Here is a 17,721-nt window from a genome sequence, read left to right as displayed (position 1 = left end):
AAGTATTCATACACTTGACACTCACCAATACAAGAAACAAGGAAGTGTCCACTTGAAGCTTCATGCGTCACAATGTGGGATCCTTCCTTGAAGTTCCTCTTTTGGTGCCCTGAGATAATGATTAAAAACTATTACTTATAAATCCCATTTATCATGGAGGATCGTACACATGTAAGCAATCATTAGAAACATATCATGAAGACGAGCCTAAAATCTTCTTTTTGGTAAATCAAAGGTTTAAAGTGGGTCCAGAACACAAGAAATCTGATCTTTATCCTTGAAATCATTGGATGAAGTAAGTAGGTATAAATCATGTAATTATTTTTCCAACAAACGACTGAAGCCGAATGAGAAGGGCAGCAGCTGTCCACAATCCGGCCTAGGATTTTGGCCGCATTCGACGCAGAGAACCAACCGAGTTTTTTTTTCAATTTTCACCACAAATCCGGCCAACAACTGGTCGATATACGCGATTCTTTTGAAAATAGTTCCCGGCGCGAAATTTTTCAGAAAGGCTAGGAATTAAAATCGAATTTAGGGCATCTTGAAAAAATGTATAACGCAACTCTCTGAAATCCAAAATTGGAACATTTCGTTTACCTTGAAACTACTTCCAAAGTACTAAAAGTTTCTAGAAACACCTTTTCCAATGATTTCCAAATGGCGACATTCAAATGTGCTTCAAAAGTCTGCCTGTTTTGGAATGCCACGACAGAATGTGATGTGATTTTTGGCAGAAGTTTGCGGAAAATCGGCAAAATTCACACAAATGGCGAAACCTAAGCCTCTGAAATTTGGAATTCAATTAGAGTACCAATCAAAAACTTTTCAACACAGCAAGCATAACAAAATTGGAGTTTCGCGCCACCCAAATATAGTGGTCTCAAAGTCACTGAAAATTTCCCTCCTCAAAATAGGTTTTCCATGTTTTAAAGCTTAGCTTTGAAGTCAGGTACTTTGAGTTGAGCACTCTAAATGAGCTTGGAATAGCACCCAAAGATTTAGTATTATTACCAATAACATCTAAGTCTTTCCTCTGATATAAATTTTCCATGCAAAAACTAGCACGAAGTCATGTTAACAAAAACATTGAAGTTTAAAGAATTTCCAAGCAAATCTTGCCTTTCACTTTGTTTCCTATTTCTCAACATTGGCCAATGAAAATTCTCGCACACGATTCATTTATGAGACAGTCGTTTATAGTAAACATCCAAAATATGTTGATAGTGATTAACACAAGGATTATCGTAACAATACCCAAAATCAAGATTAGCTATAGATCAGTCCAGAGTTAGGGTTTTCTTCTCACGAATATAGTTCGTAAATCTGGCCAACAACTCACTCAAATTCAACTCAGACATGAGCATTCGTTGTAAGTTAAAAACTACCATCCATAATGATACAAACTTCTTAGAAAGAATTATTTTAAAATTCTATCCACAACTAGCTCATATTTGAGCATCAAGTTGCAGCTTAGAACAGAGCTTCCAGTACAGACGAGAAACAAAACAGGCAACTTTACAAGGTTGGTACAGCTCACTCAGGTGGAATCAGGGCATGAATTTTATACCATTGGAAAAATGGAAATGTCTAGTTTCTAGTTCAGCAAACGGAACTCGATTTCAACGTCGGAGCAAAACGTTATGACCGAAACATAAACACTGCCAGAGCACTCTGGACACTCATTTCCAGCTTTGGCAAATTTTCGAAATCTCAACATTCACTCATCCAAATCACGTAAATTTTTGAGGAAACTTTATACACAACCTATATTACATGTTTACATAAAAAAAAAGTCAATTGGACCACAAAAAAGTGCACAAAAGTGCACGACAATGGCAGGACCAGAAACGGTAAAATTTTCCTTTTCACTTCCTTTGAGCTATCTTTCACAACACCACTTATTTTCACTAGATTAAGCACTAATCCAACATAAATAACATCAAATCCCATCAAATCAGTTCATCAAGCCATAGTGAGATTTCATAGAGTCCACGCACAAGATTTCCAACCATATAAAGCTACCCATATGAATTTATGAGCTCATAAGTGCAATATAACTTCCATAAATCAAGAATTAAGAGGTTGATCATTGTATACCTTCTTAGATGATTAAGGCAGAAAATTTCGGTCACTTTAAGCTCAAGAAAAACCGTGAGATGAAGCTCCTTTCCTAGCTTAGCTTGATCACCAAGTGATTTACAAGTTGTGTGTAAATTTTGTGATGATTTGGGTGAGTTTTGAGTGATGAAATGAAGAAGAATTTTGGTGGTTTCTTCCTCCTTGTTGGTCGGCTGTCTTGAGTGAAGAGAGAGAGAGAGTTGTGCTGAAAATAAAGCTTCCTTGAGAAGCTTAAATGTATGGCCAAAAGTGTCCCAAAAGTCAACTAGGAATAGTGCGCGTTCACGCGCGTTTCATGCCCGATTCCTCTCGGATTTGTTTCACTTGTGCACTAAACCTCTAATGCACTTCCAATCATACTATTATTATTCACTCTTAATAGTCTAAAAATAAAGGTCTAAAGTCCCTCAATTAATCACGCACGCGAAAACGCGTATTTTCGATTTGTGCGCGATAAAGTGGAAATTCCAAGAAATTCTTATAACGATAGTATCACTAACCAATATTTAAGCAATTAAACATAAAAATACCTATTTCAAGACTAATGTACAAGTCTCCAATTTTTCAAGGTTATTGTATTCTCGAATCGATTATTGTCTCCAAATGCGTATCCACTATTCTCACTTAACGAGCTTTCAAAAAATTAAATTTTGAATCAAGGCATTTTTAAAATACTTGTAGGTCATAGTTCCATGTAATTCAGTATAAAGAGGTTGAAATAAAATATTCGGAGTAAACGGGCAATTAAATATTTAAATGAGCTAGCAATAGGAATTTAAAATAAGAAAATTTGCGAGTTCTCACAAAACCAACGACTAATAGTAATAACTAACAAGCGGCCAACATGATCTAAGAACAATCGTGACCAGCGAAACATTAAACTTCCTCGACTTGAATCAAAGTGTACACATCTTGATTAGCCTCCTTCAATCCTTCGATGTCTCTATAAACACCTTGTTGCGCTTGGACATGTCAAACAAGGGTTTGGAGTGATTCTTTGAATCTCTTTGCCCTTGCACACGTAACAGGACCAAGTGGAACTCGCACTGGGTTAGCATGACTTGAGTCAAGAATCTCGCCCGTGCACACATCAATCCCCTCCACTTGAGAAGGATTTGTCCTCAAATCTGGAACATCGTCTTCAAGGTACAGGCTCAAGTCCGAGACGTTGAATGTCACACTTACATTATACTCCCTGGACAACTCCAGTTTGTACGCATTTTCATTGACACGCTGGAGCACTCGGAAAGGTCCATCGCCTGTGGGAGATAATTTACTTTGGCGTTGCTTAGGGAACCTTTCTTTCCTTAAGTGCAGTCAAACCCAATCTGCAGGTTCAAAAACCATTTTGCGATGATGCTTGTTAGCTTGCTGGAGATATTGCTGAGTATGCTTTTCAATATTGGCTCGAACAGCTTCATGTAACCTGCGTACAAAATCAACTTTCTTTTTCCCATCTAAGCTTATGTGCTCAGAGGAAGGTAAAGGTGCCAAATCTAGGGGGGGTTAAGGGGTTAAACCCGTAAACAACCTCAAATGGTGAGTAGTGTGTTGCACTATGAACAGTTCTATTATAAGCAAATTCAACATGTGGCAAACACTCTTCCCAAGACTTAATGTTTTTCTTAATTAAGGCCCTTAGCAAAGTCCCAAGAGTTCGGTTGACAACCTCGGTTTGGCCATCATTTTGTGGGTGACTAGTGGTGGAAAACAACAATTTAGTACCAAGTTTAGACCACAAAGTCTTCCAAAAGTAACTCAAGAACTTAACATCCCTATCACTAACAATTGTTTGGGGCATACCATGTAGGCGCATAATTTCTTTGAAAAATAGGTTAGCAATGTGAGATGCATTATCAGTTTTATGGCAAGGAATAAAATGAGCCATCTTGGAAAATCAATCAATGACAACATAGATAGAGTCATTACCTCTTTGAGATTTAGGCAGTTCCAATACAAAGTCCATAGACAAGTCTACCCATGGATGTTTTGGAATAGGCAATGGGGTATACAAGCCATATGGATTTGTTTTAGACTTAGTTTTATGGCAAGTAGCACATCTACCAACCATGCGTTCAACAACCCTTCGCATGTGGGGCCAATAAAAGTGTTCTTGCAACATAGTTATAGTCTTAACAATACCAAAATGTCCCATGAGACCACCACTGTGAGTCTCTCGAACCAACAAGTCACGGATGGAGGAGTTAGGCACACACAACTTATCAACAGAATACAGAAATCCCTCATGCAAAAAGTATTTTCCATGCGGACTCCTAACACATGTTTGGTACACTTCACCGAAATCAATATCATTTGCATAGAGCTCTTTTATCATCTCAAAGCCAAGTAATTTAGCATCAAGAAAAACTAGCAAAAATGTCTACGAGACAAGGCATCAGCGGCAACATTCATTTTACCAGTCTTATACTTAATGACATAGGAAAAAGTATCAATGAAACTTACCCACTTGGCGTGTCTCTTGCTCAATTTCAACTGACCCTTGAGGAACTTCAAGGATTCATGGTCGTATGGATCACAAACTCCCTTGGTCGTAGATAATGTTGCTAGGTCTTCAAAGCTCGCCCAAGGGCGTACAGCTCCTTATCATAAGTTGGATAATTCAAGGCTGCACCTCCCAACTTCTCACTAAAGAATGCACATCGTTTGTTGTCTTGCATTAGCATGGCTCCAATCCCTACACCAGAGGCATCACATTCGATTTCAAAAGTCTTATTGAATTTAGGTAATGCTAAGACAGGTGCGTGTGTGAGTTTGTCTTTTAGAGCAAGGAAGGAGTTTTCCTGGTCTTCTCCCCAGTGAAACTTGTCATTTTTCTTCATCACCGTGGTCAATGGTGAAGTGATGGTACTGAAATCTTTGACAAAACACCGGTAAAATCCAGACAAGCCGTGGGAGCTTCGCACATCCGTGACGGTTTTTGGCATTGGCCATTGCTTGATGGTTTCGATCTTTGAGTCGTCTACCTTGATGCCTTGTGAACTAACAACATAGCCGAGAAATACAAGCTCATTAGTACAAAATGTGCACTTCTTAAGGTTAGCATAAAAACTTGCCTTTCAAAGTGTTTCTAATACCAATCTCACGTGCTCTATGTGTGAGGACCCAAAAAATTTCTTATTTTTATTGAATATTATTGGTTTATTTAAATATTTATTCACTTGTTTTCTCCAAATAATTTATTTCAACCATTTTAAGTCCATTCATATGGAACAATGTCTTCCTTATGTTTTTAAAATGTCAAATTTAATTTTTAAAGGTTCGTTTAAGTGAGAAATAAAGAGTACATGTGTTTCGAGGTGATATTCTAATCGAGAGTGTAATTATCTTAAGGAAATTAAGAATGTTCAATAGTAGATTAAGAAAAGTTAATTGAGAAATTAAAGGTGAATAAGTTTAATTAAGTGCTTACCGCTCGCGCGTCGATAGTTTCCGAAAGACGCGCTGATGTAAATTTATTGGAGATTTGAGAAAGTAATACTAGACTCATGCGAGGACTCACAAATTTTCCCATTTTAAACCCCTATTAGTAGCCCATTTAAATATTTAAATGCTCGTTCACTCCGAATATTTCATTCTAACCTTTTTAGACCTAATTATATGGAACTATAGCTTACTCGTATTTTTAAAGTGATTTGTTTCAAAAATTAATTTTGGGAAGCTCGTTTAGCTAGGATAGTGAATACGCGTTTGGAGACAATAACCGATTTGAGAGTACAATGAGTTTGGAAAATTGGAGACTTATACACTAGTCTTAAAATAGGTATTTTTTATGTTTAAATACTCAAGTATTAGTTAATGAAGCTATCGTTATAAGAATTTCTTGAAAGTTCCACTTTATCGCACACAAATCGGGAGTACGCGTTTTTACACGCGCGATTTAATTGAGGAGCTTAAGACCTTTATTTTGAGACTATTAAGAGTGCATAATAATAGTATGAATGAAAGTGCATTAGAGGTTTAGTGCACTAGTGAAACAAATTCGAGAGAAATCGAGCACGAAACGCAAGCGTGTGCTCGCAGGGAGAGAGTTGACCTTTAGGGAATTTTGAGCCACACATTAAAGCTTCTCAAGGAAGCTTCATTTGCATCAAACACTCTCTCTCTCTCTCTCTCTCATTCCAGCCGGCCACCAAAGAGAATAAAAACAACCAAAGCTCTTCAATTTTCTTGCACCATTTCTTCACTAAATCTCCACCAAATCACCTCAAACTTTAACCACACTTTGCAATCTACTTGGAGAGCAACTCAAGCTACAAAAGAGCTTCAAATCCACTATTTTTCTTGAGCAAGGAGGACCAAAATTTCTGCCTTAATCATCTAAGAAAGTACGTGACGATCAACCTTGCAAATCTTGACTTATGGAAGTTGTTTAGCACTTATGAGTTCATAATTTCTTATGGGTAGCTTTAAATTGTTGGAAAATGGGTGAGTGGGCTCTATGAACTCCCACTATGGCTTGATGGACTGATTTTGTGAGTTTTGATGTTAATAATGTTGGATTAGTGCTTAAATTAGTAGAAATGAGTGATATTATGGATGAAAGCTCAAAGGAAGTGAAGGGGAGAATTTTTCCATTTCTGCCCCTGTGAATGCCGTGACCTTTAGAGCATTTTTTTGAAGTTTTATTGACTTTTTTATGATGTATATATGTTGTGTGGGTTGTGTGGAAAGTTTCCACAGAAAAAGTACGTGATTTGGTTGGCCAAATATGGTGATTTCGAAAGTTCATTCACAACTGGAATTTTTCCCGTATTGCACGGGCAGTGTTTTTCAAACAGCTATAACATTTTGCTCCGAAGTCAAAATCGAGTGCCGTTTGCGGCACTGGAAACTAGACATTCTCAGCTTTCCAACGGTATAAAATACACATCCTGATTCCACTTGAGTGATCCGAACCAACCTTGTAACGTTACCTGTTCTGTTTCTCATTTTACTGGGAGCTCTGTTTTAAGCAGCGAGTTGATGCCCAAATATGAGCTAGTTGTGGAAAGACTTTTAAAATGATTCTTCTGAGAAATTGTAGCTTTATGAATCTAGTTTTCAATGCCACTAACCATGCTCAATTCCAAGTTGAATTGAGTGAGGTGTGGCCGAAGTTTGAAACTGATTCAGTGATTGAAAACCCTCTTTTTGGCTAGTGAATGCCTTAATCTTGATTGGGGCTTGTTGTTTCGAAATTCTTGGTGTTAATCACCTACCAAATGTATCTTGGATGTTTCTTAGACATTGTTTACATAAATGAACCATATTTGAGATGTTTTCATTGGCCAAATGTTTAGAAAAGGAAAATTTGCATACAAGACAGATTTGCCTTAGAAATTCGTACGTATTTTTCTATGAAATTTGACAGAGGAATAGCCCTTATATGGTAGTGTAATCATACAAGATTTGACACCATTCCGAGTCCATTTCGATGCTCAACCAAAGTCCCAAAGTTTGTAATTTAAACCTGGAAATTAGCCTAACCGTCTCAATTTTTCAGCAACTTTGAGCTACTATATCTCGGTTCTCAAAATTCCAATTCTTGTTCCGCTTGTTGTGTTTTAAACTTTGATTGTAACTCTAATTGAGTTTCAAATTTGAGAGGCTAGTTCATATCCTATGAATTTTACCGAATTTTCAAAGTTGGCCAAAACCCAACCCCAAAACTGCCTCGATAGCCTAAAACAATAACTTTGAGCCAAATTTTGAATGTCTAGTACTCTGGAAGAAGTTTCCAATGGTACCAAGTTTTCCAATTTTGGCCTTGTAGAGAGTGAGATACGATTTTTCAAAAATCGCTCGACAAATCTGAAATTTCCAAACTTAAAGGAAATTGAGGGTTTCGAACTCTCTATCTCCTTTGATATTGCTAGAACGTTGTATACTTGATTTCAAAGATGAAAAATCAGATTTTTTCTTGTGTTTTAAAACCCCATTTTTGAGTCTCGATTTACGAGTAATTAAGGCTCATTTTCGTGAAATTTTCTTAGATTGTACAAGTGTACAATTCTTTGATACTTGGGGTTTATGAGTGATAGTTCATTATTAATTGCTCAGGCACTCAAGAGGACCTCCTGTAGACACCAAATTTTTAAATAATTTGTATGATTTTGTTTTAGATTGTCTGCATTTTAGTTGTTACCTTTTTATTTGTCTTTTATTTTTAGTTTTATTTGTCATATTAATTTTGTTCACGTTTTAGCTTTTAGTTTTAGTTTTAAGTTTTAACGTAAAATAAAAGGAAAAGAAGAGAAAAAAGAAAAGAAAATGGTTCACAAAATACGTTCATTCCTCTTAAATTCAATCTTTTGGCATTTTGTTTATTTTGGTTATTTTATTTTCAAAAAAAAAAAAAAAAAGGAGGAAAAAGGAAAATGATGAAAAATGATGAAAATGAAGGAAAAGATCGAAATGGTAATTTTTGTTATTTCTAGTTTGATTGATTTTGATGTGTTTGTAATTAAAATTGTTGTTTCTATTATTATTTAGTTTTACTTTTATTTTCGTTAAATTATTAAGTTGAGAAAAGAAAAGAAAAAAAAGAAAAAAAAAAGATCACAATTCCATTTTTCTGCCGAATCCATTTCCACTTCATATACTAGCACCTTCCATCCTTATTGCCGGTGGCATCTTCCATTATCACACTATTACACTACTCCCAATTCACTACAGCAGAGGGGAGCATTTTCGGTTTCATCTGTCTGCCACAATCGACCGAGTGAGGAGAAGAAAAAGCCGAACTCTTTGCTTCATTCTTTTCTGTTCGGGAGCTGAGGGAAAAAAGGTGAGACCTGCTATGTTGTATCTATTCCATCCGTGAGCCGTGAGTGAGTAGTTCCCTTGGAGTATCGACTGAGAGAGAGAGGGAGAGGCCGAACTGCAATTTCTTTTGTTGTTTCTGTTCTGCCGTAAGCTGAGGGAGGAGACCAGGGAACCATCGCCTTCTCCGTCAACCTCAGACCAACAACCACCAGCTGCAACCTCAACCAAGCTGCATTTCACCATTTCCAGCTGCAACTCATCAAACCAGAGCCAGCAAACCCCGCGGAGGAAGAGAGCCGAGAGGGAGAAAATTTTCAGACTTTCTGCGCAGGAGCTTAGCTTGTTGCGAGGTAATTTCTGGATTTTTTTTTAGGTTGATTACTAGTGGAAGAAACTATATGCGAGTTGCATGTGAGGCTTGTACAGTCGGTGGATAGAAATCAAGCCATTAGAAATTCTGTTTTTGGCTAAGTGTTGCTGCCGAGAGCTGATGAAAGAATGCAGCTGTATTTCTGTTTGTCTAGGACAATCTGAGCATCTAAGTGTACTTAGCCGAATGAAATTGTGATGATTAAGACTATGCATGTTAATTTGAACATTCGGATGATGTTGTGAAGCATGCAGAAATTCTGTTTTGGCTAAATGTCTCTGCCGATGAACTAGTTTGGGATATGTGATTTTAATTCTGACCCCATGTGATAATCTGAGCTTAATTGAGGATCCAATTTGATAGATAACCTTTTTATTTGATGTTGCATGTAAGCTACGTGGTCTGGATTTTGGTTATATGGCTGGAAACTTTAATGGAATTTGATGGATTGCTGAAACAATTTTTCCAGTTTGCCGATGGAGTTTTTTTGAAATTACATGGGTATTTTTAGCATGATTTGCTGGAAAAGTGGTTGATTTTCACTTGGTTAGGTTTTTGACTAATTGAAATTAGATGATTAAGCTTTGCGGGAGGTTTTTTTTGGTTCGGCTAAACAAAAAAAAAATGGAACAGAAAACTGGTTGCATGCATGTCAACCGAGAAAATTGGATGAATTTCTGGTTAGATGTTTTTTTATGACATCCGAAATTGGTTTTGGATTAAATCTGATGGGTAGCTATTTGTTTGATCATGTATGTAGTTGAATACGGGTTGCATGTTGGTTTTAAACCGTGACTAATAATTTGTGGCTGAAGGGAATTTTGATATATAAAAATGTGAGTTGGACTTAAAGTGAGGAACCGAGAGCTTGTCCTGCATTTTTGCAGTTTCATGTGATTCAATTTCGTTGTTTTGAGTTTGTAATCATGAATAACTAGTTAATACCATGATAATTGAGCTTTGCATGATGATTTTAAACCATCAGATGATGAAATCAAAACATTAGAAAATCTGTCTTGGAAGTAATTGTTTCTGCCGAGAAGTTGAGTGGATACCGCAGCTTCAATGTTGTTTTGCTGAAGTGATTCGAGCATGAAATGATGTTTAACTAACTGAATTTTTGGATGATTATTATGATTAGGGCCTTGCATGATAATTTTATGTATTTGGGTGATGAATTAAGGAGCTTAGAAAAATTCTGTTTTGCTGAAAGGATGCTGCCGAGATTTGTCTTGAGTCATGTAGTTTCATTGGGTATAATTTTGCTGTTCTGAACCTCTAATTACGACTAACTAGTAAACTACAAGATGATTAAGTTCTGCCTATAGTTAATTAACGGGTTTAAAGCAGAAAAATAAAATGAAATTGAATTCTGCCAAGTGCACGTTCATCCGAGGCTTGTTGGATGTTTCTGGATTTTTTTTTAGATGATTTTGTGTTGATGATTGAAGTTGTTTTCTGAACTAGATATGTTAAGCAGTTAGTTAAGGAGTTGCATGCTGGATTTGAGTGCCAAATACAAGGCTTTGGCCGGAAAAAAGCTGGATTATGACCAACAAAGTGCTGGAAAAAAAACTGTGTTTGAGTGTTGTTCCAGAATTTTTGCATCAGTTTTTTTTTTCTATTTTTGAGCTCCTTCTTACGTCTTTGTTTGTTTGATTGGCGATGTCTCGTTTGTTTAGTTCAGAGTTCAGGTGTTAGATTAAGGAAACTTTGGTTAAGGTAGAGGTTTGAATCTGAATTTGATCTTGATAGGTGAAACTAAGAAGAATTGCAGCAGCCTTTTGTTTTTCTTTCCTTTACATGTTTGCATGGTTTTCCAGAGTTTGGCATGAAATATTTCTAAATTTTCTACCTGATTGGATGGTGGTGAGTATGAAGTTTGGGTCTAGATTAAAGTTGTGTGTTTGGGTTTGAAATCCGAGCTTGAACAATAAGCTGTGCGTTTGGTTTTGTCTTGGAAGTAAAAGAGAGCATGTTGCATTTTTAGTTGCAGTAGTTTAAGTCTCACGTAGCTTGCATGAATTTGCATGGAAAAATTGTTTCAAAATTGCCTCTTAACCCCCTCAAGTTTCCCCTTATGCCAGTATGACCCAAAAAAATTGGGAAAACCAATCAAATTGACCTCTCAAATTCCTTTAGTTTTTGCAATCAAGTCACTACTTGTTTTAAGTTTTACATGGGCTGTTCACCTTCCTTTAAATGCCTTGAATTGATCCAATTTCATGTTTACTTTTATCTTTTGTAATTATTTCTTGATCAAAGTGATGCTTTGTCTCTTGTTTTTGTTGCATTACCTGCTTCCTTTGAGTGTAGTGGAGAAAGATACTTGACTCACAGTAGCGAATTGGTCAAACTTGATTTTAATAGGGATCTAATGGTTCAATTTCATAGTTATTAGTGGTTCTTTAATTTTTGTTTTTGAAGAATTTGTGTTGTTTGATTTACTATTAAATTGGTGCATTAATCCTTTGTTTAGTGGTTGTAGCTCCAATTTAGAACCTTCTCCAACTTATTAGCACCACAAAAGGGGACGGTATACTTTCTTTTATCTTTTTTGTGTATCTCCCTATGTGATCCAACTTGTTAAATGAAAATTGCATGCCTACTTGGTTTTCTTAAATGTTTATTAGTGCCTTTCATTTATTTACTTTTATTTCATTTTTAAATCTTTCTTTTATTTTCATTTATGGGGTATATGTACACCTTTTGGCTTGTAATAGATAGGGCATAGCAAGTAATTTGGTCCATTTTCCCTTTCCCCTTTGTTTTAGCTAGCAAATGTAATAGTTAGGGCTTTAATCGTCTTATTTGTCTTGCATGCTTAGTTGCTATGTGTTTAATTTGCTTTGTTAGGGCCTTGCATCTAGTCGAGCATGCTAAATGTTATGTGCTATGTGTTTATAAGTGTTTAGCATGTCTACTCGCTTTTCATAGCCTGAATGAATGTGATGAATGAATGTACGTTTCCACTAGTCCAACACTAGTCGGAATTCATAGAATGGGCTAGTCCAACGCTAGACCCTTAGGGATTTCCCCTCGTTAGTACATGTTTGCATGTTCACTACATTTCATGCATTTTTTTAGTTTTTATGGCATTTGGCATGTCCCTCTAACCTTTTCCCTTTCATTTTAGGCCTTTGCATTTCATGCTAGTTATAGGGTCCATTTGCTTGAGAAACCCCCTTGGGTAAGGGAAACGAGCGAGTGTGGCTTCAAAATAGCCTTAGCACGCTAGTTTCGCCTTCTAATCAAAGGGAAAATCGAAGTCGAAAAATTAGAAGTCAACCCCCGTACCCGACTTGTTGCATTCCCCTAGGGTCATACTTTCATTTTTATCACTTCCATACTCTTTTAATCACATCTTTCTTACATTTCTCAATCCATATTTTTCACTACATCTTTATCATTTATTTACTTTACTTCACAAATGAAATTCAAGTTTCACTTATATATGTACTATTCTATTTTCATTCATTCGCACACAAACCCTTTGTTTTTCTTTTACATCATTTCATACATGAATCTTTTCATACACTTGCACACTTGTACTTGAGTCACCATTTGCATCAATCGACCTCTATGAGGTTTCCCTTTATTGGCCGCCACAATTCATGTGGTTTGGGACCAAAAACCTCACGAGAGACATCGTAGAATTTAGGATTGCATTTCTCATTCATTAGTCTTTGTCCAAATTGCGAATACATACTTTGGGTAGAAAAATTAGGAAAATAAGGGTTAAATCAAGCAACTAGCCTTGGCTAGGTCGAAGGGGTGCCTTGGATTTTTATCCTTGCCTTCCCCTTCGTCAAATGTGACTCCCGAACCTTTTTCTTTGTTTTACGTGGACTAGGAGTCGTTTAAAAAGGGTTTTCTTACTTTTTTTTCTTTAAAAATTTCATTTTTTGGGTGACTTGGTACACCCTAACTCTATACCAAGTGGCGACTCCATTTTTCATATAAAAACCTTTTTTAAACTATTTTTTTTGGGTCAAATCGTCGCATTTTCAAAAGTCCCATTTAGACCCATTTTTGTTTTTATCAACAAAATTCATTTTTTCCAAATCAATAAATTCACAAAACACAATCATTTTATGTTTTACCAAAAAGTGGGGCGCGACAGTTGGCGACTCCACTGGGGACTTCCTAAGTGGGTCCAAGCATTAGATTTAGCCATTCTTTTCCTTTTTTCTACCTTTTTTATGTATAGCATTTGGATATTAGGATTGCATTTTCCCTTTCTAGGACTTTTTGCCACGTACGCGCATATCAAACTACTCCCTCACTCACGTATGTATGATTGGACGATTGGATGTATGATTGTACTTGCTTTATCTCGCGCTTGCATTGCATTTGGGTGGGGGACATCACCTTAGAGCCTCGCGTTGGTTCTTGATCCTTCCCCTCCAAACGAGCACTAGCATACGTGCATACGCTTTAATTATTTATCCCTTTTATTTTTCTTTAGTGGCTTGTCACGCCACTCCACCCTATTAGGATTAGGTGACTCACTTGGACATGTGATCACGACACGATGTGTGTGTAGCATGTTCCAATGGGTCACTCAATCTTCCACTTAAAGCTATTGGTTGATAGCCTTTAGCTTTTGGTCGAAGATTGAGGTTTTGATAGATTCACTCAAACACGTAGCCGTGACACGATGTGTGCGTAGCGGTGTTTGGGGAATCGCTCGGGCCACCGACAAAGAACCTTGGGGTTGGTGACCCTTGGTTTCTAAGTCTGAAGGCTCGGGGACCTGAGCTCATCGAGTCTAGATGCATTAGTGAACCCCCAACCTCATGCATCCATGATAGCCTGCCTAGGGTAGAGTCGGCCTTATCCTAAACTAGGGACACTATTCACGAGGGGAGGGGTCCAACCCCTTTTTCCTTTTTATTGCTTTATTTCTTTGATTGCTTTATCTTGTTATTACAATGTGTTATGTGTATTTATCTTGGCTGAACTAACTTTTCTTGGTTTTGTGTCCCGATTGCATTCATTAACCCTGAGCAAATAAGAGGTCTGGCATGACTTTCTTTTAGAGCCTACCCTTGTAGATAGGCTATTGCACGTTTGACAAATTATGCTGTATTTCGTTTATGAATTCATAATGCCATACCATTTTAGGCCTACCCTGGCAAATAAAGGGTTCCTTAGGTCACGTTTCATTTCAAATTGCATATTTTATTGTTTTAATAAAATGGCATCATGCATAAACCCTAGAAAGGGAACGCCACGTAGGGAATCCCGTTTTAGGAATAAAACCAACCCTTTTGTGTCCCATGGGTACTTAACCCTTCAAGGGACTGCACGTTTAAGTTTTTGCCTAACTGGAGGAATGAGACTCGTGGGTAAGGTAATTGACAAACTACCTTCTTCATTATCAGATGGCTTGCCCTCGCCGCATCTACCAATTGTTAATACCGTCAACTGAGGTTCAACAATGGCCCACCTTCATGTTACCTAGTGAGCTGAATCAAGTAGCCCAATTTTTAGGACCAATTGGAGACTTTAAGCAGATCAAATCCAACAATTATTTGGTAGAGGCTTTAGTTCATCTTTGGGACCCCGAGTGTACTGCTTTTAGAATAGGCAATAGGCAAATGACTATAACACTCGAAGAAGTAGCTGGCCTCCTTGGTTTACCCACACGAGGAACTGCTTTGGTGTTTCCATTTGCCTCCGACAAGGCCGAATTTTGTCAAATTATGGGATTGAAAGAGTCTGTGCTACGAGGGTCAGATCAGGGCGTTGCCGTGAGTATTCTGTTTGAACGATTTGCGCCACGCGATGGATTCGAGAGGCATGTGACGGATTTTGTGTTCACTTCCAAAGCTGTATGGGAGAGCAAAAGATCACTAGTATATGGGGTAGCTATGGCGGGGACCTATCTCTTTCCGCGAAAAGATCAGAAGATAGCCTTTAAATCAGCAAAAATTGTGAATGACCTTTTCTTAGGAATTCAGGGTAAGCAATGTTCTATAGTCCCGACCATTCTCGCAGATATTTTCTTAGCTTGTACTGGTTGTCGAAAGGGAGAGAAGTTTTTCCATGGGGCGAACTTGGTTTTATACATATGGGCTACGGGACATTTTAAGAGACAAGCATCAGTTGCCGATAGTTTGCCGGTGGTTGGATATAATTGGATAGTCACACATCCCAAAAGAGTCAACGAGGGAGATCTACCAAAGAACGCATCCGAATGTGTGGACTACTTGGAAACATTGCAAGATTTCAACATTAGGTGGGTATTAGATTGGACAGACTGCTTTGAGCCGATACTTCGCACTAAGGAATCCAAACGTGTTCTCTTGCTGGGAACTCAAGGAATCATCTCATATACCCCGAAAAGATTTCTTAGACAACTAGGTCGCATTCAGGGGCCGCCACCGATTTCCGAGTTTAGTGAAGTCACCATTTTCTTTGATCAGGGGGTATGCCCAAAAGAGATCCCTATGAAGAGTCAAATCACTGAATCTTGGAGAACAATATCCGACGATAGAAGCATTCGTTATCTTCCGGAGCTCAAACAGAAGGGGGTAATGACCGCACCATACGAGGATTTGTTGAAAGATTCCACCACGCAAGGGTTGCAACATGAGCCGTATGAGGAAATTGAGAAGCTGAGAGCCATCATTAAAGCCAAGGACATGGAGGTGGTACAGTTGAAGAAATCCATCGAAGTGCACAAAGGAAAGGCAGAAGAAAACAAGAGGTTATATGAGAAGGAGCGAGAAAGGCGCCAAGAGATGAAGCGGAAATGTGGGGAATTATATGATCAAGCCGAACGTGTCCAGATGCCATATACTAGAGAGAGTAAAGACTCTGTACTAGATAGGCTTAGGAACTTTGGTGATCTTGTACAAAATCGCCTTCGCAATATGATGTAAACAGATGTATTTGGTTTTTGCAATGAATCCCTTCTCACAAAGTGTTTGTCAAATAACAGGTTTGATTAATGGGTCTCATTCCGAAAGTATTGCATCATGCTAGGCCTACCCTTGGCACAAAAAGGGCCCCCCATAGGACATGCATCCGAATTTTTCGAATAATTACTAACTCATGCCTTTTTCTTTTTCTTTCTCTTTTTGAATAAATTGCAGAAATTCAGTAATCATTGGTTTATCTAAAGGAGTTCTTTCTTCATTTCAGGTAAATTTCAAAATAGCTTTTCGGAAAAGCCCCATTATCACGCGATCCCGAAGTAGAGCCCAAAGGAATCGTGTAGACATGAGTACTCAACCAGAATCGTCCGAAAAGTTCGTTGCAACTACCCAGCCGGAAGTCGCAAGTCCTGGGGTTCAGTTGACAGAGTTACTCACAAAATTTGGAGAAATGGCGTCAGAAATGGCCACTCAGAAGAAGTTGATTGACGAGCTCGTTAGTAGCGGAGTGCAACCTGAACCTGTACCCGCCACACAACCACAATCCGAACCATTTGTTATTCCTTCATTTCAAACCACGTTTGAGGGAACTTTCAATCCGCAATATGCTTATACTCAAAATCCTCCTTTTTATCCCCCTTATGGGCAAGGATTCCAGCCTCAGGGTGATCCAAACATGCATGTAACTCCACCGACTTTCTTTCAGACTACCGCGGAGCCCGTGGTGCCGGAGCACACTTTTCAAAATAAGCCAGAAATGGGAGAGTCGTCTGCCCAGATGGATATGAAGTTACTTAAACGCTTGGATCGTTTTGATGAATTTATCCGGAAAAGCCAAGGTTTAAGCAAACAAGGGGTGTTGGAATATGATGATTTGTGCCTGTTTCCGAACGTGCAACTGCCAGAGGGGTTCAAGACCCCTAAATTCAACAAATATGATGGAACAAGCAACCCTAAAACGCACCTGCGCTTGTTTGCTAACAAGTTGGGCAAGCCAGTGGATGACGAGAATTTGCCGTTGAGATTATTTCCAGAAAGCTTAGAAGGGGATGCTCTCGATTGGTACTCCAACCTAAAGCCAGAGGAAGTGAAGACCTGGCTCGATCTGTCCAATGCCTTCATTCGACAATATGAGTACAACTGCGAGCTAGCGCCAACTCGAACTACTCTGGAAGGAACGAAAAGGCGACCATCTGAAGATCATAAGACATATGCCAAGAGATGGAGAAAGATAGCTGCGAAGGTGGAGCCACCGATGACTGAGGATGAAATTATTCGCACATTCATAAAGGCGCATGATCCTCCATATTTCGAAGAAATTTTCCGTATGACGGGTTGTTCTTTTGCTGCAATTGTGAATAAATTGGAAGAGTTTGACGACTTTGTGAGAGCCGGGAAGATTGTCAATGTCTCTGCCCTGAAGTCTCAGTTGGATGCTTTACAAGGGCAGGGAAGCAATGTGAAAAAGCCGCCGTTTAAAAAGAAAGAGGGGGATGCAACATTTATTTGGAACCAAAACCCTTCACCCAGACCCCGATACCAACACAGCCCAACCTACCAACCCCATTACCCTTACTACTC

General features: G+C 38.2%; 1 protein-coding gene across 1 annotated transcript; it reads right to left on the bottom strand.

Moving 5' to 3' along the window:
* Positions 1-3,093: 3,093 nt before the first annotated feature.
* On the bottom strand, positions 3,094-5,066 carry LOC113758802. Its single transcript, XM_027301521.1, has 3 exons — positions 4,717-5,066; positions 3,445-3,547; positions 3,094-3,354 (listed from the first exon to the last, which is right to left on the bottom strand). The coding sequence occupies exons 1-3, from the start codon at positions 5,064-5,066 to the stop codon at positions 3,094-3,096; spliced, it is 714 nt and encodes a 237-aa protein (XP_027157322.1).
* Positions 5,067-17,721: the final 12,655 nt, after the last annotated feature.

This window comes from Coffea eugenioides, unplaced genomic scaffold (assembly GCF_003713205.1).
Source record: "Coffea eugenioides isolate CCC68of unplaced genomic scaffold, Ceug_1.0 ScVebR1_72;HRSCAF=359, whole genome shotgun sequence".
Taxonomy (NCBI): Eukaryota; Viridiplantae; Streptophyta; class Magnoliopsida; order Gentianales; family Rubiaceae; genus Coffea; species Coffea eugenioides.
Note: the sequence above shows the minus strand (reverse complement) of the source record. Positions and strands in the feature narration are given on the sequence as shown.

Excerpts from the sequence above, each read along its gene's own strand:
- LOC113758802 (XM_027301521.1), bottom strand. The coding sequence starts at position 5,066 with ATGCCAAAAACCGTCACGGATGTGCGAAGCTCCCACGGCTTGTCTGGA. Across the intron at positions 3,548-4,716 it reads CCAACTTATGATAAGGAGCT|GTTACATGAAGCTGTTCGAG; the intron begins GTACGCCCTTGG and ends TTTTGTACGCAG. Across the intron at positions 3,355-3,444 it reads TTTTTGAACCTGCAGATTGG|CGTGTCAATGAAAATGCGTA; the intron begins GTTTGACTGCAC and ends CGAGTGCTCCAG.